Here is a 21964-nt window from a genome sequence, read left to right on the forward strand (position 1 = left end):
TGATGCCCCAGTGGAAGTGACTAGTTACAAGGTTTTATTGGCACAGCCTTGCTCTGCTTAAAAATACAACAATCTAATAAAGAGTATCTCTTCCAAGAAACAGTTCATATCCTCACACAGCCATGAAAAAGTTTAATGACTTAACATACATGTTGTTTTCCTATATCTTTAATTTGGCAATACTACAAATGTTTTCATTTTAGACCAGAAAAACTACTGTGATTTACAAGACCTGAAATTTCCTAAAACAGTATTAAACAATGTATTAAACTTTGTTGGCTTTAAATGAAACATTACAATGCAAGTCTCTGCAGTCCACATTCTGCAAAAGGTAAGAAGTAGTGAGTGACTCCTATTGAATAATCTTCTAGTAACTCAATAGCCAGCTTTAAAAAGTTTGCACTTTTAAATAAAAATTAAGATAGGGAGTGGCCCAAATATGCTTAATCCATAGGGACAAATACAGTAAAGGCCAAAACTGCTCAGTCCAAGATACCTAATAAGAGCAAAATGGTAAGGCTGTAAATTATACTGGATGTGTCAGTTGACAGATTATCCACTAACTTATCTAATAGCTAAAGTCTTCAGTACGGCTGTTATAGGGGCATTCGTAGCTTGAGTCTGTGTGTGTGTTGGAAAGAAATAAAAAAGAGCTGTTTGACATTGGTCCAGGTGTACAACAGTCCACAATATTAACCATCTTCTTTTGGAGGAGTGTACCAGCCTATAGAAGAACAAACAAACGTATTAGGCACTCTTAACTTTAGTGCAAGACAGCTTTAGGGTCTATTTTGATGTGTAATTGAAATTGTGTTTGAAAACTAGAACAATCCACCACAGGCCCTAAACTCCTATTGATTTCAATAGGAGTTAAAGCACTCATCACCTTGCAAGATCAGACCCAGTATTTACATTTGAAAATAAAGCATTAACATTGAGCTCCTGTTGGCAGCAGCCATCCTGCTAAATTAGACAAATCTTAAGATACCAATATAGAAAGCAAAGAGTAATGTGATCTATTTTGCATCTGCTTTAGTTAAGAAAAAGGTCCAGATTCTGGGATGTATTAGCAGGAATGTTATAAGCAAGACACAAAAAGTAATTCTTCCACTCTACTCAGCACTTACAAGGCCTCAAAACTGGAGTATTGTGACCAGTTCTGGGCATCACACTTCAGGAAAGATGGACAAATTAGAGAAAGTCCAAAGAAGAGCAACAAAAATGATTAAAGGACTATCAGGAAAGATTGAAAAACTGGGTTTTGGTCTCAAAAAGAGAACATGGTAACAGTCTGCAAATATGTAAAAGGTTGTTTTAAAGAGGAGGGTAATAAATAGTTCTCTTTAACCACTGGAGACAGGACAAGAAGTAATGGGCTTAAAATTGCAGCAAGGGAAATTTAGGTTAGACATTAGGAAAAAAACTTCCAATTGTAAGGGTAGTTAAACACAGGAATAAGTTACCTAGGGAAGTTGTGGAATCTCTGTCATTGGAGGTTTTTAAGAGCAGATTTAGAAAAAACAGCTGTCAGGGATGGTCTAGATAATACTTAGTCCTGCCTCAGTGCAGGGGACTGGACTAGATGACCTATCGAGGTCCCTTCCTGTCTTACATTTCTATGATTTTCAATCCTGCAAGCTTTGCAGTCATTTGTTTGATTATATTGGTATATGCATATGAATATCCCATTTTGCATGTGCATGCTCAACTTTTGCACAAGTGTTTGAAAATATAGACCAAGATGTTCCTGGTGTTACAAGTCTGTTTCATCCCACTGAGGACGGAATGGGAATGATGAACTATAACGGCAAGTTCAGAAATGCCAATTAAGCAATTTACCTTTCAATATATATTTCAGTTGCTACATACCCAGAATAACTTCTGAGCCTGTAAAGGTTCAGTCTGTGAAACCAAAGTGTGCACAGGTTTTTTTTGTTTTTTGTTTTAAATGGACACTGCCAAAAATCAAAATATCTATTTAATTCTACCCACCACACTAGCAAAAGTCTTAAGAGATCTGCCTCAAATTTTGTACGATTAGTATAGTGCCTACTTGAGCTGTTCCTGAGGATCTATAGTAGCCATAAGTTAACAAAAAAGCCTTTAAACATCTTTAATACTGTGGATGCTTTGTGTATTGGTAATCAGTGTAGTGTATAGGTAGAACTAAAACAGAGAGCCATATTGACTTTTTTAGAATCGTAACTCCTCACTTAACATTGTAGTTATGTTCCTGACAAATGCAACTTTAAGTGAAACGATGTTAAATGAATCCAATTTTCCCATAAGATTTAAGGGGAATGCGGGGGGGTTAGGTTCCAAGGAAATGGGGGGGGGGGCAGACAAAAGGCATTATATACTGTACAGCACTGTACTGTGGTTGGGAAGTGCCCCTGGCTTACCCCACACAGGCACAGCCCACTGCAGGCAAGGATGCTAGAAAGCACCTTCGCAGCAGCAGTGGCAGTTTACCCGGAGAAGAACAGGCACCGACTTTGCCGGGGGATGCTCCAGGCCCTCCTCTTCCCATCCCTGCTCCACTCCAGGCCCACCTTTTCCCACCCCCACTCCATCTCCTCTCCGGAGCACGCTGCATCCCCGCTCCTTCCCCACCCCCAGAAAGTCCTAAGCGCCGCCAAACAGCTGTTTGGCGGCACTTAGGACTTTCTGGGAGGGAGGGGAAGAGTTTCTGGAGACGTGGTGCTTCCCTGCTCCTCCCCCTCTCTCCCAGCGCTTCGTGCTTAGGACTTTCTGGGAGGGAGGGGGAGGAGTGGAGACGCAGTGCTTCCCCACTCCTTCCCCTCCCTCCCGGAAAGTCTTAAGTGCTGCCAAACAGCTGTTTGGCAGTGGGGAAGCGCTTGGAGGGAGGGGAAGGGGTCGGAGAAGAGGAACTTGTGCAATGCTCCTTTCTAAAGTTGCTGCTCTTCCACAAAATCTTACATGCAGTGGACAGAGCAGGCAGCCAAATGACGTTATAAGGGAGCACTGCACAACTTTAAACAAGCATGTTTCCTAATTGAGTAGTGACGTAACTTTGAAACAACGTTAAGCGGGAGGATGTTAAGTGAGGAGTTACTGTAATAAAAACCAAAAAGTTCAAGTAATAGCAGCTAATCATAACATTTCAAAGTTCTTTAGAATCAACTATTTCCAATACACTCCTTTTCCACTGGTATAGAAGACATGCTCATTGTACAGATGTGTGCCTTGCTTTCCCTGAAAAACATATCCAAGGTCCAACCGAGACAGAGCTCTCCTGGCTCCCAGTACCAGGTTTTAACCAGTGGATCACACCCTGTCCCTAGATGAAGATTCTCTGATAAGTAAGTCAGCAAGGCAAGAAAGTATAAAGTGTACTTCTTTTTGTAAGTATCTAGTAAACAGTGAAGAATTGCTCTAAAAGTAGTTGACAAGGCTAGGTGAATTGTCTAGTTGCAAAACAATGCCAAATCATGATGTGGGACGTTAGATCAGTTATCTGCTCCCAGGTAGCTCGCTCAAGCTGGAAAGTAGGCATACTAATTTCTAGAGGGAGCTATGTCCACCTTACCACACAACAGGTGAACAGCAGCACAAGCTGGTGGCTACTGGCTTTGTATGGGGGAAAGTATCCCTCCCCGCCTCCAGAGCTAGACTGAACCGTTTTCAGGCTACACGTTTTAATTTGTACTTTCCATGTATTTTCAATCTTTGATCCTCCCTTCTACTTCATTCTCTCATTGATTATTGCTTTCACTTGTCTTGCGCTATATTTAGATAAGCTCTTTGGAGAAGGGAAGAGATGTCTTATTTGCTAGAGAAGCATCTAAATCAGGGGTGGGCAAACTTTTTGGCCTGAGGGCCGCATCGGGTTTCTGAAATTGTACGGAGGGCTGGTTAGGGGAGGCTGTGCCTCCCCAAACACCACCCCCTATCCGACCCCCCCTGCTTCTCACCCTCTGACACCCCCCCCCCAGGACTCCTGCCCCATGCAACCCCACTGTTGCCTGATGGCCCCTCGGGGGCCCCTGCCCCATCCACCCCGACTCTCTGTCCCCTGACCGCCCCTGGACCCCCCGCCCCTAAGTGTCCCCTGCTGTCCTGTCCAACCCCCTCTCTCCTTCCTGACTACCCCCCCCCCCGGGACCCCTGCTCCATCCAACCACCTCTTCTAATGGACCACCCTCGGACCCCCCCCTGCCCCTAACTGTCCCCCACCCCAACTGCCTCCCCCTCCTTCTTGACTGCCCCCCCAGGACCCCTGCCCCCATTCAATCCCCCTGTTCCCCACCCTCTGACCGCTCCAATCCCTATCCACACCCCCGGCCCCTGACCACCCACCCTAAACTCCCCTGCATTCGATCCAAACCTCCCCCCCCTCCCCCAGCTCCCTTACCACGCTGCCTGGAGCACCGGTGGCTGGGGGTGCGGCTGCACCAGGACAGACAGCCATGCTGCGCAGCACAGAGCACCGGGTCAGGCCAGGCTCTGCAGCCACGCTGCCCAGAGCGTTGTGCCGGCAGCACAGTGAGGTAAGGCTCCGGGGGAGAGGGAACAGCAGGGGAGGGGCCGGGGGCATAACAAAAAATTCTGGATAATGAGGGTGGAAACAAAATGCAAAATAGACCCTTCAATGCATGGGAAGGGACATAGGCCGTTCTTGCTTTATCCCAAATAAACAAGGTAAAAGTTTGTATTGTATGGCAATTATATTAGTTTCAAGCATTACTATCTTTCCCATGCCACTGTACAATCTGTGCAGACAAGAACATATAAAATTGCAAAATGTAAATATTTACATACCATTTTTCTCATGTATTTGTACTAGTGACTTATAGGACTGCTGTGCTCTTGCTAGATTATATTGGTTCTGAAAAAAAAAAAAAAGTCATTTAATACTACATCAGGTAGTGACATCATGTCATGCAGGACCAAAAAAATATGGACAGATACTTAAGCAAAATACCATAAAGTAACTGTTTGAAAAGTTAGACAGTACTGTAAGTAGAACAAAAAATGTCTATTAAGAGATGCCATGCAAGAAAACCAACTGCAGTTTTAACCTGCAAAATCCATGGCCTCGGGGACTGAAGAGTTGGCTCTCGTCATACTAAAAAGCCATGTACAGTGGCTGTGTGATGGGGCTTGCTAACTGATAAAATACAGGGCTTCAGGTTTCAAAGAGCATGGTATTAAAGTGCTGTTCTTGCACCTAGTATATTTCACATCCCACTTAAAAAAAAAGGTTGTCTTAAGACATTGTATTCTGAATCATGTACAAGTTAAAAAATATTTTTCCATAGTGCTAATACAGGCAAATATTAGGACAGTAATGGTATGGCTACACTACAATAAAAACACCTCCAGCTGGCCTGTGTCAGCTGACTTGCACTTGAGGGGCTAAGGCTGCAGGGCTATAAAACTGCAGTGTAGACCTTTGGGCTCAGGCTGGAGCCTGGACTCTGGGACCCTGAAAGAAGGAAGGACCCCAGAGCCTGGGTTCCAGCCTGAGCCTAGACATCTACTCTGCAATTTTAAAGTCCCACAGCTGGAGTCCCAAACAGCTGACAAAGGCCAGCCACAGGTGTTTTATTGCAGCGTAGACATAATGTTTCATAGATGAATGACTTTTAGGGTAAGGGACATTCCAGGTGGATAGACTTCAAAAGTCAACCTACCTAACATGTTTTAAAAGATTCTTACTGTCAAACTAATTAGCCATCTTCCACACAAGGCTTGTAATATTAAATACCTGCTCTCAGGGTGAGAAATTCTTTTTAAAAAAGTGAAGCAGACAGAAGTGGAAATGGCACAGTTTGCATGCACTCAATATCAAAAATGCCTCTAACATCAGCAGGCTCAAAATTTGAGATGGTTCACAAATTTGTGCTACAGTTTGTAGCTGTGAGGCCTAAGTAGCCTGCAGACCCTAGAACTCCATTTGACCATAGGAATGCACATCTGATCAGTGTTAAATTAAAACACAATTAAGACATGATGGAAATTAAATTTAGGTTGATAAGAATAGCAAAACTGCTTAACTTTTAACAGTCAATGTACTGGATCAACAGGGCAATGGTCTCCTGCCACAGGGTAAGTACAAGCAATGGGTAAAATGCATTTTAAGGGTGCTTAAGTGATCTAATCTCCTAATTCACTCATAACTTAAGCCCTTACGAAAGGTCCATGGGACTCAGAATTAAGTGCCTAAGCCACTTAGAAAGTGGGACCTGGGTAAACATTTTTAAGAGTACCTAACAAGATGTCTGTTTTGTTTTATGGTGAATTACTAGTCTGTTTTTATGCAAACATTATTAAAGCACAGAACAGGTGTCCCCTTAATAGTGGTAAGATCAGACAACTTTTAGAGTCACACACAAAGATCTATTATCGTTATTTCATTAATTTTTCATACTTTATTAAAATACTATTTTGTGTTTACCAAAAAGCTTTCTTCAGATACTTTTTCTCAACTACCAAGAGGAGGCAAAAAGTTGTTTAAAGTTAGTTTGGATACAACAACCTCCCTGTACCAGAGTGACATGCTCCAGAATCCTGCATAGGGATGCAGGGCTCCTCACTCATTCTGGCATGAAAATACAGCATGTATTCAGTTAGCACCAATCAGAATTTAAGAAGGGGAGGAGCCTGTCCTCAGGGGCGCAGAGAACTAGGGATAGAGAGACAGAATACTGGCAGGGAAAGCCTTAAGAAGAGTCAATCTTGGGAGAAAGTTCAGGCTGAAGTTTATGTTGCATTAAGTTACCAACAGAAGCCAGAAGCAGGACAGTAGGAGCTTCACCTGCTTATGGCCCCTTCCATGTCAAAAAATATTTGTCCTCCGGCCCCCACACACATTGTTTCCTAACAAACCCATATTGTTCATTTCCAGCAAACTAGCCACAAATACACCAATATGTTTCAGCACACAAAAGAGAATCAAAAGTTTATATGGACATTAATTTAATCTTTAAACCAACAGTTGTTTTATATTTGAGCTTTCTATAAAGAGTCAACATAAAATGGAAAATAAAACCAGTATCTACCCACAACACAAAAGTCATTTCAATAATTATACATAATATATTTACCTTATTGGCTCCAAACTGTACTCTGGCTTTTCCTTTGACTAAAGTGGCATTGATCTGCATGATGACCGATTCTATTGAATAGGCACTACTCCAGCCCTAAAGGAAGAAGGAAATACTTCTACAGAATATGTGCTTGTATTCTTACGCTCACCTTGCAAATCCACTCTGGAAAGTATGTTTCTTTTTACTAAACTCTAGCAAACCATGGTATTTTTGGTTAATAGCTTTTAAAACTATAAATCAATTAGTTATTCCCAAGAGAAACACAAGAAACTAAAGTAAACTATGTTAGCATAAAGAGCTTGTAGAAAAAAGGAAAAAGCCAAGTTGCACACATTTCCAGAATCTGGTAAGACAAAAAACAAAGAAAAATACAACTACATTATAGAATTCTACTCATTTTCAGCTAGCTTTACAATAGCAATTACAGCTTTAAGAGACTGCTTTTAATGACTCAATTAAGCAATTAAGTGAGCAAAAAGATCCTGTTTCCACAAAGCTGGGCAGCCGCTCTGGCACGGTTTTACCTTTCCAGGGTTCACACAAAAGTCTCTATTAGACTTTTACAGGAGCTATTTTTGTAGGGGAGATGCTGTCCACTGCAATCTTCTTTCCATAGGCAGTAGATATCTACTCCTAGATTAAAGCGGCTTCAAGCAGCATTCACCAAAGCTCAGCACCTGCACTCCCATATCAGATTTTGTGGGACAGCTGCTAGGGTAGGAGGTGGGCGAAAGGTTCAAAGGAGCAGGACAAAGTGATCTCCCCTTTTATTGGACCTGGGGTTCCCCCTCTCACAGACTCTAGGAATCCACCAAGTTTGGGGTTGGGAGAAAGAACAGCACTTCCTGTTTCCTCTCCCTCCCCAGTCCCTCCAGGGTGAAGAGGAAGATCTGATGCAAGTTCAGTAAGGTGACCGTTACAGAGCTCAAGCTTCCTGGACCTTGTTCCCCGACAGCAGGCATTTCCACAGGGGTGTATGATTTAGCTCTTTGTTCCTAATAGGCGGTGGTGCTTAAGCTCACATACAAAAAACACCCGCTTATTACTATTCTTAAAAAGTATGCTTTGTTTTAGTCAGGATGCTAACTGCTATTACAATCACTTTTTTTTTTTTTAAACACTAAGCATTGCATCCCTTCCACCAAAACTCTTGACAATTAAAAACAAAACAAAACAAAAAACACACACACAAAAAATACAAGAGATTTTGATTTTATATTCACCTGTTTAGTAAGAAGTTCCATGCATAGTGCACCCCCACCCAGGACATACCTAAAAATAAATGTTAGATTAGAACTTTTGAATTCAACATGTCTTTTATTTGGCATCTTTCAAGACCAATTAGTAAAGAGATTACTATGCAGTCATACCCTCAGGCTGTTATGGGTTAGTCTGTCACACAGTTTGCTCAGCTATAAATAAAAATTAGAGAGCACTTTCAAGGGCAATATATTGCTATTTGTTAGCCATATACATTTATTTATATAGAGCAGAATGATGTCTAGAGACAAGAGAAACTAATTTGCTTTGTCTAACCACAAGGGAAGTCTTAGTGAGAATCAGCGACTCAGCTAGTCTGCACAGTTTACACAGTCAGAACTGAAAAATGTGGCGGAGGGATGCTATTTTTGATGGCTCTACTGTGGACATAGTACAAATGGATAGTTTATAAAGTTACTTCCAAAAAGGAATTTAACACTATTCCAGCAACTTTACAGTATGTGCAATGGCCTCCTCTTCACAGAAGAAACAGACTAGAGGGACATTCATTACTTAATATCTTAAAACTCACCTTCTCAAGCATTTTGCCACTTCTAAACCAAGTAACGTCCCAGCATGCACTATACATACTGGGAAGTCACTCTGAATGAACATCAGCAATTCACAACATGCCAAGGCAACAAAGGGAATGGGATGGAGTTGTAAACCCACAAAGTGCAGAATGTCCTCCTTCATCTGGACTATCAGGGGCATGCTGGACACATTTCTGAAGCTGGAATTGTGTTACATTCCTCTGCAGAGAATCATTAAAAATCTAGACTTTCAGAGGTATTAACCTTTTCTTTTCCAGCAGTTTTGCATCAGGAAGAAGCAGTTTAAGGACGAGTGCACTTCCAAATGGGTAATGAATGTGCACCGTTTTCATACTACTTTTCATATATTTGTGACAGCAGTAGCCACGTCTACCATTCAAAATTACTATTTTTTGAATTAAGCTCGACAAGAGCTTACAGCAGAGTCAGAATCAGTACCAGCTTCCACTAAATTCATGAAAAAAAAAAATTAATAAGAACTTACTGTCACTTACCTTCCTTCAACACTGATGCTGTATTCCATCCCCTCCCAATAAATATCTATATGCTTCCCCAACACAGCCCAGCCAATGTATTTCGGTAATACTCTAAAGGAATCATCCTTAGGAGTAAGAAGGTCATCATGTTTGCACTAACCTTTCCCCTAAAACTCCTCACTGTTACTGGAGATGCAGCTCCACCAGTGTGAAAGCCAGTATAGACTGGCCAGCAGCATTAAAACCACCACATCATCTGCTCTGAGCAGAGCAGGATTAAATCACATGGAGGTAACACTGGCAGTTATCCTTACTGTTACACCTATCATTGCTACTGCCAACGTCAATAGCAGGAAGTTCTAGGGACAACAATTAGTGTACACACACTTTGCAAGGTCACAATGGACTAAAACAACACATTTCATATAGGCAGCCGGGGAAGCTACTTTAGCTCACTGGTTTGAATTAGCAGTGATTGAGAAGCAAGTGTATGTGTATGTGTCATTTCCTGAGCACTGTCAGTCTCCTGTCCTACATCAGTTCACCAATATACATGATGGGGTCTTGCCTTAAAATCCAGCTGTAGTTCCCAGAAATCAAGGGTATCTTCAGCATAGTTTCTACTACAAAACCTTTTCATACAAGTCAGAGTTAAAAAACTTACCCTCCAGTGAGCACAGGAGATACCACTCGCACAAAGGGTGGATCAAAAGGAAAATTATCCTGAAAAGCACAACAAAGTATAGAGTTAAAAGCTATGCTGCAACATTGATTTCTAGTAAGAAAAGGATACTTCAATTTATTCTTTGGGAAATGCACAGTATATAGAGATTGAAAAGTTAAATCTTCATCTTGTATTCATGAAGAAGTTTACATTACTTCTAGCAGATCAGCAGCCTTGGAATGTGATAGTAATATACTAAAAATCATATCTGTTTTTGAAAGCTATACCATCATCCTTCAAACAGAGCAGCGGTTCTCAAACTGTGTGTCACGACCCCCTTTGAATAGGGTCACCAGAGCTGGCTTAGACTTGCTGGGGCCCGGGGCTGAAGCCTGAGCCCAAGGGCTTCAGTCCTGGGTGGCAGGGCTCAGGCCGCAGGCCCCCGGCCTAGGGCTGAAGCCCTTGAGCTTCAGCTTTGGCCCCCCTGCCCAGAGCAGCGGGCTCAGGCTATGGCCCCCCCACCCGGGGCAGTGGGGCTTGGGTGGGCTCAGACTTCAGTCCCCACTCCTGAGGTCGTGAAGTAATTTTTGTTGTCAGGAGGGGGTCGCGGTGCAATGAAGTTTGAGAACCCCTGAAACAGAGCACATGGCTTACTACCATTTTAAATGGTTTCTACATCCAGACAGTAAAAATTTCCTCTCAGTACTCGGATACCCATTTACCTTAAATGAGAAGTTGAGCAAAATGTATTCTACACCTTCTTTTTCTTTTAAGACCTGAAGATCACTATGTAATGGGCTGTCGGGATCAACTCTAGGAATTAAACAGGTGGGAAAAGCATACAGAATGAAATGAATCATTTGGCTTTCTACAGAAAAGAAATTACCCTTTAAAAGGTCCTTTATCTCATTTAATGTTCTTGCAGTTTCAATTAACTTTTACAATTCTTAATCAAAGCACAAATGCCAGGTAAACACACTGCAGTTGAAAGTAGCAGCAAGAAGATTCACTGCAATGTATCATATTCTTACCATACTTATGCTCCAATATGTCTGTTAGTCTATAAGGTGCCACAGGACTCTTTGCCGCTTTTACAGATCCAGACTAACACCGCTACCCCTCTGATACTTGTTACCATACTGAAGTTATTCAAGGAATTTAAATGCAGACATTCAAAATAAAAAAACCCTTTTGTTTGAAAATAGTAATTCAATTTCTCTTCACTGAAATTTGGTATCCTTCTGAAAGGTAAATGCTTTTAAATGAAGAGATTTTTACACTCATACTCTAACCTTCAATGTTTACTAACTGAACTAGTTACATTTGATGTATAGTGCAGAGTTCTAGATTACCACAGAATCAGAAATTCTGCATCTGTGGCATTAGTAAAGCCAACAGTTTTTGATATCAGCGCAATTTCAACAACCCTGTTTGTAGGCAGATACTGATGGCAGGATTACAAATAGCTAGCAGCCTGGTTATCAATTCTTGCAGTGTTAGGTTAATCCTACCTCAAGAACTGGTACCCCAATAAACTTTTTAGTAAGAACACAGACATAGTCCCTTGTAAGTTTGGTTACATATGTGCTGGATGCATCATGAGCCTGCTGAAGACTGTAGATATTCCACTGGAAGCCAGCAGTATGCTTCTCTGAATGCCTACAACCACACTAAGGGTATGTCTACACTGGTAACTGAACAACACAACTTTTGTCTTTCAGAGGTGTTAAATCCCACCCTGAAAGACAAAAATTTTGCTGCGACAAGTGCCAGTGTGAACAGTGCCTTGTCGGCAGGAGCACTCTCCTGCGGACAAGGCAAACACCGCTCGTTGGGGGTTGAAGTTTGACGGCAGGAGAGCCAACAAACAGCAGCTATACTGCCCGACTTTTAATGGCATGGCTATAGCGACACAGCTGTGCCACTAAAAGCCGTGTATGTAGACAAGCCCTTAGAGAGGGAAACAAGGCTTGTGCTCATGACAGCTGGGGGTGGGTCAGTGATCCATCCAGAGAGGGTGTTCCCTCACAGCAGTAGTCCTGTGTGTCCATGAAGTTCTGGGAGACCCTCATAGCAGTCGGATGGGATCCACTCCACCACTTCTAAGGGACAGATGTAACTAGCTTGGTTTGGGGTATGTTCTTCCTTCTTAGAGGTTAACCTGTAGGTTAGCATGTTACCCTATCACCAGGGATGATTTCGAGGGAACTGCTCTGGGAATATTTTTTAAGGTAAAAGATGTATACACATTAAAAATATAGATGCTGGCCAGTACTACTGACACATGTGTAGTAAAAAGCCTAAGATTTTAAATCTTGTTAACATTTCATACTTCACACACAGTGATTAAGACTATATCCTGGAATTGTATTTTTTTCATTTCAGGTATATGTCATTGTTGAGCCATAAAAATAAAAGCTGCTAAAGCCAGTAAAACTGTTCTGTTCTTTTGTATAACTCGAAAAGGATCAAAATCTATTTATTCTTCAAGTTAAAAAATTATTCAGCACGACAGGTTCACCATTTTGTAAGGGTTTGGGGAGAGAATTTTGGTGGTCAAAAATTATGCTAAAAGCACTGGTTTGACAGTGTAAATTCAGGTATATTCTGTGCCAGCTCTACCAATTCAGTTCCAGTCTGCACTGAATTCAAAAGACCGCTATCCATGAAGCCTTCATAGTACATTCTAGCTAGACAGTATAAATTCCATATTGTAATCTGTGCGGCAAAATTAACATGGGTTCTTTAGGAGAGAGTTTTTAAAAAAATGTAAACTTACTTTAGAAGTTTAACGTGCCACTCATACAGGCTGTCATTTACAAGTTCCACTGAATAAATCCCTGTGAAAGTATTAGACAAGTTATTTAGGAATCAGAATGTACTGTTCTGAATTAACCGTGTAACAACATCCCAAACAGATTATGTTTTACCATTTTTAATAAGCAAAAGCATATAAAATCTGTTATATCCTTTTAAGTGCCTGACCAGGCCAGTCTGTGCCTATAAGCAAAGATTAATCTATCAGATACATCAAGGAATAAGAGCCTCAATTCAAGATGTGCTTTCCCTTAGATAACCATAAGTATTTTCAGAATAAGTTTACAAAAACATCAATGTGTGTGTCTCCTAATAGCTTCAAATGCTATAGCACACAAATCATGGGTGTCCTATAGACCTTGGCCATTCTAGAATTTCTCCACTTCTGTTCTCTTCATATTTCCTAACATCTATAGCCACACCTCATTCAATGCAGAACAGGCTTCATCTCCTGTATGTATGCACATAGATTAGTATTTTGCACGTTAATTCAAACAAACAACTTCCTAATTTGCAGGTGAAGGCTGATTCAATCAATGCTGCCAGAAAAGTAACAACTGAACAGAAAATAAAAAAAGGGGGTTGCTATCACAGTGGGTAGTGACAGACACTCCAACAGCAGACCAAAAGGATATCAGTCTCTGGCAGCCTGTAAACAGCATGATTTGGGACTCTGAATTGTGTATGTTTAAATTGCTTATTCTACAAGTTAGAGAGTTACAGATTATACTGAAAATGTGCCTGTTGCCTTACATAACTAAACTTCACCATAGCATTTAAAGGAGTTAGTATATTAAGTACAGGGAATACATAAACAGTCAAGTAAACCTTTCACCGTATAAGGCAAGACTGGTATGTTTTTAAAGATGTAATTTTTACATGGGTAAAAAAAATCACATCATCACACAGGCAGGAATATTCTGAAGGTTATAATTCCCACAGGAGAGCCTGGTAACTATGCAATCTGTAGAAATCTCATTCCTTTCTGAAGAAATATACAACTCCAGTAATCACTTCCACCAGCTGAATCTTTGATACCCAAGGTTGTGATTTTATCACTGGTAATCAGTTAGGAGTTGTTATTCTAGGATCTTTGCATTTGGAATGGTTCGTGGTGGTGCAAATCTGTGAGCTATGGATGACCAAGCCACTCAGAAATCAAGAGAGTGTTTTTTGACAGGATTTCTTATAAAACTGTGTTCAAACCAGATATGTGGCATCACAGCAAAGACACAGACAAGTGCATAGAGAACTTTCAAAGACCACAATTGTACATTCTCAGCCCTCTAACACCAAGACAATCAGCAGGGAGAAAAAAGTTAATCTATAGGGCTCTCAGGCTACAGCATTCAACAGTCACATAGTTTCAATACTTTCACTCCACACAGCAGCCTAATCTTAGCAAATTGGCCCATTATGGCAGTCTACAGGTGGACAATCTGTTAAGCACTTCACAGAGGCATTGAAATAAGGCACCTGGGGTCAGTAGTCACATCTAAAATGACTCAATACCATTAAATCCACCTGAGACAGTGCACATGCATATTTAATGAAGACTTTAGCAATCAGGCTTACTGCCTTTCAAAAGGATACTGCTCTTGATGGAAGTGGTTTTCCTAAAATGAACCTAAAATCCCCACACAGACAGGAAAGCACACTCCATGACTTAATGCAGATAAGAGCAAATGGCCTAACTGTAGATTCTTCTCAGCCCCACTGACTAGTCTCTACTGGCCTGAGGGGATAATCTGAACAAAAAGACATAGTGGTGGATAGTGTCACAAAATGAACACTCAACAGCGACAGGCAGCATTAGATTAGCACTATTCTGTATGATCAGATCTGGAAATATAGGAAATCCACAATAATGTTTAAGTAAATATTCTGAAATGGAACTGAGACAGTCTCAGACTGGTGGTCTTACTTCTTCAGTTTTGTCCTTTCTTAAATTAAAATACCAAAGCCACTGAATGAAGGTCAGGCACATTAGAATGAGAAAATTGGCACAGTAACTCAAAATAGGACAGGTAAAATGCAGAGAAGGCCTTTAGACAAATCAGAGCAGCAATCATTCTTTTTAATTTACTTGAGAACAAGGCCTCCTATCCTGACAGCTAGGATAGGCATTTTCCTGTCAGACAAACAAATCTGAAGACTTTTGATCAGGAATTCCCCCTATTCCCACCCTGATCTGTACCTGTATTCTTGTCCCTTGTGTGAACAAGGGATAAGACATTAGGCTGAGCCAGTACGGCTATGTTCTGCTCACGAAGTTGCAGCAGATGAATCTACTATAACAACTATATTACAAAACTTCTACTCACTACAGAAAGCGACCGAACAACACAATCCACTCACCCCACTGCTCTGCTATTTCAGGCAATTTCTATATACGGCGCAAAGAGGATAGTCAGCCTTTATCTGACTAAGCTAATCTATTAGGGAAAACGAACACTTGTTTACAAAATAAACATACAACCATGGTTTTTCAATAGTTTCGGTAGTTGAAAGGGCAGGGCATTTATGTGCAACACTGTATGCATACAGAGTCTGAGTATCGGTGTGTGTTAAAGGAGAACGGATAGATAAAAATATGGCTTAGACTAAATCTCACTTATTGCATTCAATAGCAAAGGGCTGTTGAATCAAGTGCAATCCCTTGTGGCAGGAATACTTAAATTGCTTCAAATGTAACATGCAATACCACATGACCAGGACAGGACTGCAAGATTTTTGCCCTATGTACCTGGCATGGGAGGACTAGATCCCAAGAAATGCTGAAAAACACCCCACAATTCCCACTAAAGTCAATGTGATCTGTGGTGTTCAGCATCACCTCTAGACAGCACTCACACAGTTATATTAATTCTACTACTGTTAACGTGACATTTTATGTAGTAAAGAAGCCAGGTCAGAAAAATATGAAAGCCAGAAAAAAGAAATTTTACAGGTGGAATGCTTAAAGAAAATTCAAGCAATTCAACTTCAAAATCTGAAGCTAAGATTTTTTTTAAAAAAAGGCACATAATGAAATAAAGTACAAAACAAACAGCTATTAGCAGAAGATATTTACCAAGAAATAAAAAGCTTCTGCATTGTATTTCTAAAGAGAGAAATGTAGAGCACCTTACCTGTTTTATAACTCTGTGATCTGTATATATCCCTGAGCTCTTTCATAAGTCGATCTGAAGCCTGGACTGACCCAGACACTGCACCCTAAAATTAAAAAAAACAGGCAACAGTTAACAGCTTCATTTGTATTATTGATGCTTAAAAAAAAAAAAGTCTGTGTACTCGTAAAGTCTATGCAACTCTATTAAGGTACCACAAAATGGTAGAGTATATTAATTTCACAGACCTAGCATTCAAGCAAGTTGAGAAGACAAGTACCTATGTAGTCAGAATCCCCAAGTCAGTCCCACAATCCCAGTTTAGCAACATTTCACATACTGAATAGTATGATACATTGTATTTACATTTAACAAAGAAAACAGCAATTCAAAGAATATATACACGTGACAATGCTTTAGGTAAGTGCAAAAGATTGCTACAATAAATTTAAGGAAAAAGCCCAAGTTCCTTTAATGTAATGCAGGTAGAGTGGCTGCAATCCAGTGGTGCTTAGGAACTGCGCAGCCACAGCATCTTCAAAATGCGTACTAGCTTTAAAGGGCAAACAAAAATACTAATGCTTCTACACAAAGTTGCTGGCTTTAAACGTCTCTCTTTTTGTACACGTAGCTTGTTTTCAAATCTTATAGAAAAACTAGCCACATGTCTAAATACCCCTGGACCTCTGAGAGTACGAGTTCTGATCATGACGTGCAGGAAATTATCTTTCCCCTTTTTCCCACTGACAAGTTCTTATAACTCAAGTGAACTGATTTTGCTCAGAGTTCTAAAAGGAATTAATCTTTGATTCAAGATCAAGCACTGAAAATTTCTGCACAAAAGGAATTCTGACGTTTATGAACAACTAAGAGAAGAGGCCACCCCACCAAAAGTTGTCTGTTATAGTGAGGCAATGTAGTAGAAGCTGTATACGCACACACATGTGCACGCTGTGCTGAAGTGCAGTTCATAAAATAAAGTAAAAGCAGTTTTCTGTGGTTTAAGTACTCTTCCTTTTCTCAATTAGTTGTTTTTCTGTCCTCCTTCCGCCAATGTTTACCCAGAAAACTGTGAAGTTGGTTTTTTGCACCCAATTTTCACCCATTTTTAAAAAATTTGTAACAAACACCAATCAATTCCAAGGAAATCATAAAGACCAAAAACGAAGGGCTTTGGCCTATACATAGGCTTGGCAGAATACAATTTTTATTTTATAATTTCAGTGGATATCAATATTTATTTTTAAGCACTTTTTTCTATTTTTATCTATTTAAAATGTTCACAGTTGTGGGAAATTATGGGGGGGGAGGGAATAACTGTCAGCCCCCATTGTTTTGTGATAGTAGATGTTGAAATTAAAAAAGTTAAAGCTTTATCATTGTTAAAAACACACAATCTGTCAACATCACATGCCAATATATACAAACTATATTATATCCTTAAATCAATCAATAAGTTCTTAAGCAATTTTTTTTAAACACTCTGCCTATCTGTAAATTTCTTTTATTAATGGGAATATATTTTGTGGGGTTGTGTGTACAGTGAAATATACTGATAATCTAATCCTTCTAAGCCTACCTATACAGTATATCAGTAAAGCACTCCTAGTGTAGACAGGGCTCTTGTCTTTCAACCCAATCTATATTATTGTACCAGTGAACACATCAGATGAAGAAAATGCAGGGGCTCTGTAAAATTTTCCATAAAATTTAACTGTTATTAATTCCTCTTTTCTGAAGTAATCAGCTCCACAGAAAAGGGCTGCTAAAATTATGCAAAAAGTGTATCATATTATTGCTCACTTCAGACACACAGGAATGACATTTCAGATTCTTGCCTATATTTATGAACCTGATACCTCATTCAAACTCCTCAAACTTAAAAACATTCAATTCTTGTTTCCCACTGAATCCACATTATCATTTGTCCTGTACAGAAAGCGCTTATTTTTTGGATGTTTACAGGGAACCAGGGCCGGATTAGCTTTTTGTGGGCCCCGTGCCAACCATATTTGTGGGCCCCCTTGGGGAAGGAATGGGCCAGGGGCAAGAGCACAACGGGCACGGTGGATTTGATTTAAATCAATTTAAATCACTATTCAGGAAGACTATATAATCATGGTTTTCTACATAAAAATGCATTCTTATTGGTTGTTATAACCTTAATACATATTCTTCACAACTCTCAGATAGATGTAGGTTTCATTTTTAGAAGGTACACACTATATATTTTTAAACAGTGATTTATTTTGAAAAAACTTTTCAGATGAGTTTTATAGCTATATCAGAAAATGAATGATTGTTTGGTTATTTCATTTACCAAAGATAATTGAAACAGATATTTATGAAGTCATTGGGAGGTGAACTATCTCCAATTCAACAGGTTAATCATTAATATTTGGAGGATTTACTTGCCAGGCTGTATTAGGAGGAGAACATCATCAAACAGACATTTAAATTGTTTTATTTAACTAAAACAACAACGTTAAGTATTCTGGATTTTTTTTTCTTCAACAGCAAACATAATATTTTAACAAAAAAGCATATGTTCCTCCCTTCTCACATTTATCTCCAGACTTCTTCTCCTTGTCCAGATCTATTTCGTCCCCAACAATCTTCTATTCATTGAACTTTTTGAAACTTTTCACTTTTAAAGAGAGAGGTAACGGATTGACCGTGTACACAAATTTGCAGAGGGACAATAGAGTTGAGGTCTGTTGTTTCTTACCTCTATATTAATTAAATTAATTTATTTTAAAACATTTTCCTGTTAACAAGCATGTTACCTCTGGAGACAAATTGACAGTTTGAGAACTGCAAAACTAAGCATCTCTGATGGTATCTTCTAGACTGAGCACTGAGTCCCACTGGGTAGATAGAAAGATTAACCTAAATAATCTATGCAGAAGCCTGTGGAACCCCATAAGATTGGGTCCCTAATCCATGAACTATAAGAACTCATTTACAAAACTTTTCTTAAACATTACATAAATATATTGTTTCATACAATAGAATTAGAATTTATAATCCCTATTCCATGATGAGATATAATGCATCTTAATTAAAACTATCTTCAGATAGGTTTTTGAGGGAAAAACCGATTTAAATAAAAAAAAATAGATTAAAAAAATTTTTTTTTAAAGAAGTCATTGATTTTTATCTACCCTGACAGCAGGGCATGGTGTGGGGGAAGGATTGGTCCCCAGCTGGAGCGAGGCAGGGACTAGGGGCAAGATGAGCCCAGTGGGGCATGGGGGGCGGGGAGGATTAGTCCCTGCTGACTCGAGCAAGGCAGGGGCCGGGGGCAAAAAGCACAGCGGGGCAGGACCTAGGGTTGGTCCCTGGAGCAAGGGAGGGGCAAGCACAGCAGGACTGGGGAGGAGGTAAACAGGATCCCCCCTGTCCCTGCCCACATAGAGTAGGTATTGACCTTCTCCCTGGTTCTAGCCCATTCTCTTTGTCTCTCTCTGCACTAAACTTAGGGTGGGGGGTGCACTGAGCACAGGGCTGGGGTGTAGAGTCTGGAAGGGAGTTAGGGTGCAGAAGCAGTCTGGGGGTTGGGGTGCAGGGTCTGGCCAGGAGCTAGGGTGAGGGAGGGGGCTCAGGGTTGAGGCAGGAGTTGGGGTGTGGAGTGCTTACCTGAGGCAGCTCCCATTTGGTGCGAGGGGTGAAGGTTGGAATGTGGGGTGGGGGGGTGCAGGAGCTCCTGTTTGGTGCGCAGGGTAGGGATGCAGGAGTCAGGATAGGGGGGGCTGGAGGGCACGGGCAGTGTGAGGGGGTGCAGGAGTCAGGGCTGGGAGGTGTCGGGAGGTGCTCCCAGCCCCCTGCCTTGAGCGGCTCACAGCAGGGGGCTGGAGGGGGTATGCCCTGATTCCACCCCCTTCCAAGGCCCCAGTCCCCGCTTCTTTTCCGCCTCCTTCCCCAAGCAGCGAGCACGCAGCCGCTCAGCTCCACTCCTCCCCCTCCCTCGCAAGAGTGATTAGCTGTTCAGCAGCAGGGAGAGGGAGGGAGGCAGGCAGGAACACAGCATGCTGGGGAAAGAGGCAGGGAAGGGGGAGCTTGGCTGCCGGCGGAGCCTACCCTGCAGCAGGTGCCGGCAAGACCAAGCTTCTGCCCCCTGCCCGCGTAGGAGAGAGCAGGGGGCGGAGAAGAGCAGGCCGGGCCGGGCCCCCTTGCACCTTGGGCCCAGTGCCATGGTAAATCTGGTACTGCAGGGAACCCAGGAAATTGGAGAGAACCCCTTACATTAAATGTTAGATGAGTCTGGATATATAAATCTCTAATGATGAGAAAAGTATGTACCTCTTTATGCAGCTAAGATAAACTCAACTGTGTACTTCAGAGGGATTTTTCACCACTATTTAGTGAATTAAAAAAAAAGATTGGGACTTATTTAGATGCCTCTTCCTGAAACTGAACATAAAAGTGGGGGGGACAGGAAATAAAATGTTGTTTCAGTCAATTTATATTTCCATTAATGAGAGCCAAGCATACAGGCACACCTTTCAGTTTATCAGCAGCTGAACTCAGACCAGCAGAAGTCTGAAGGAGTCTGATGGGATATATTTCCTCTAGGAAACTGGCTGCTACCTAAAACTGAGAGAAATTAACGATGTCTGAAGATCCAGAGGATGTGGGGGAAAGGAATAATGGTTGTGATGTTTCACTCCATATTCTTTATGAAAATATTATGATATGAATATGACATAACATATACTTTATGCAATAGGGGTCTTGTAAGGTATCACTGGAAAGGTTATGATTTACTGAATGCGATTATCCAATTTGTATGCATGTATCATTTCTGTATCTAAAATTAGAAATATGGACTATTTCAACTGGGTGTGTATTGGGAAGACACCCACCAGATGACAGGCCATCAAATTTGATGAGCCATCAGGCAGGAACAACAAAACCATGAAGATACTAATCTCTCCCCATCCTGGGAGGCATCAGAGGACAACTGTGACACTACAAGGCCAGGTGGTCTTGTCACCTGATATTAAAACATTAGCTGGGACTTTTTGTAACTTTCCACTGGAAGGGAAGGGTGGAGGGAGAGGGTCAAGTTTGGGAAACAAAGGATTCCCACCTTACGTAAATCCTATTTAAGGGTGGGGAGAAAGGCAAACGGGACTTCTCCTCTCCATGGCCTGTCTGCCCAAGAAGAGAGACTGCTAAAACTACCTGCAGGGAAGGCAGGGGGGAGGCCAGACTGAGACAGGACCAGTCTGAAAAGAAATATAACTGGAACTCTGAACCACAGAAACTTTGCAAGCTGCCTAAAATAATATTTAGGGTAAGAAATTACATTTTGTAACCTGTTTCTTAAGTATATTGAGCTTATCTTGCGTACTTTGTTTTATTTGTTCAGTAATCTGCTTTGTTCTGTCTATTCTCTTATATTCATTGTTTGTAATTAATAAATGTGTTTTGTTTATTATTTAACCCAGTTTCTGTAATTTCTAACTGGGGAGCAAGAAGTCGTGCACATCTCTCTTCACACTGGGGAAGAGGGCAAATTTTATGAGCTTGCGCTGTACAAATATTTCTATACGGTGCAAGACAGTAGTATTTTGGGTTTGTCTCCCAAAAGGGGTGGACACATGCATGCAGGGGGAAACATTTCACACAGAGCTGACTTCAGTCTGTGTCTGCAGCGGGGTGTGGCCCTACCAGATCTGCCCTGCAGGCTGTAGTTTGCCCTCCCCTGGTGTCGAGGCTAGAATTCATGCAAACGTAGTCAGGATAAATATGTAAAAATCAAACTTTAATGTCTTTAAACTTTTAAAGATAACCTAGAAAAGGAGGAACTTCATGTTTACCTAGCACTCCACTTAAGACTAATTTATTATCAGCATAAAACACATCCACGTACTGGAAAGTTATGGATTTTAACATATTCAGTATTTTCCTGTATTTGAGTGGTCCAAAATGCTGGTGAAAAATCAGGATAAACCAAACAGCTTTGTAAAATCCAGTTTTTCCAGTAATAAGAAAGGTAAAAATC

The 21964-nt window shown here is 41.0% G+C and overlaps 1 protein-coding gene across 1 annotated transcript in view; it reads right to left on the reverse strand.

Moving 5' to 3' along the window:
- Window positions 1-557: 557 nt before the first annotated feature.
- UBE2Q2 (ubiquitin conjugating enzyme E2 Q2) overlaps window positions 558-21964 on the reverse strand; it is a 75516-nt gene continuing 54109 nt past the window's right edge. The window contains exons 6-13 of the mRNA XM_074966070.1: window positions 15976-16060; window positions 12807-12867; window positions 10750-10840; window positions 10028-10086; window positions 8297-8345; window positions 7071-7166; window positions 4783-4849; window positions 558-724 (exon numbers count right to left, since the gene is read on the reverse strand). Of these exons, the coding sequence (XP_074822171.1) occupies window positions 693-724; window positions 4783-4849; window positions 7071-7166; window positions 8297-8345; window positions 10028-10086; window positions 10750-10840; window positions 12807-12867; window positions 15976-16060 (540 nt within the window). The 3' untranslated portion in view covers window positions 558-692. The remainder of the gene's footprint in view (window positions 725-4782; window positions 4850-7070; window positions 7167-8296; window positions 8346-10027; window positions 10087-10749; window positions 10841-12806; window positions 12868-15975; window positions 16061-21964) is intronic.

This window comes from Natator depressus, chromosome 10 (genome assembly GCF_965152275.1).
Source record: "Natator depressus isolate rNatDep1 chromosome 10, rNatDep2.hap1, whole genome shotgun sequence".
Classification (NCBI taxonomy): domain Eukaryota; kingdom Metazoa; phylum Chordata; order Testudines; family Cheloniidae; genus Natator; species Natator depressus.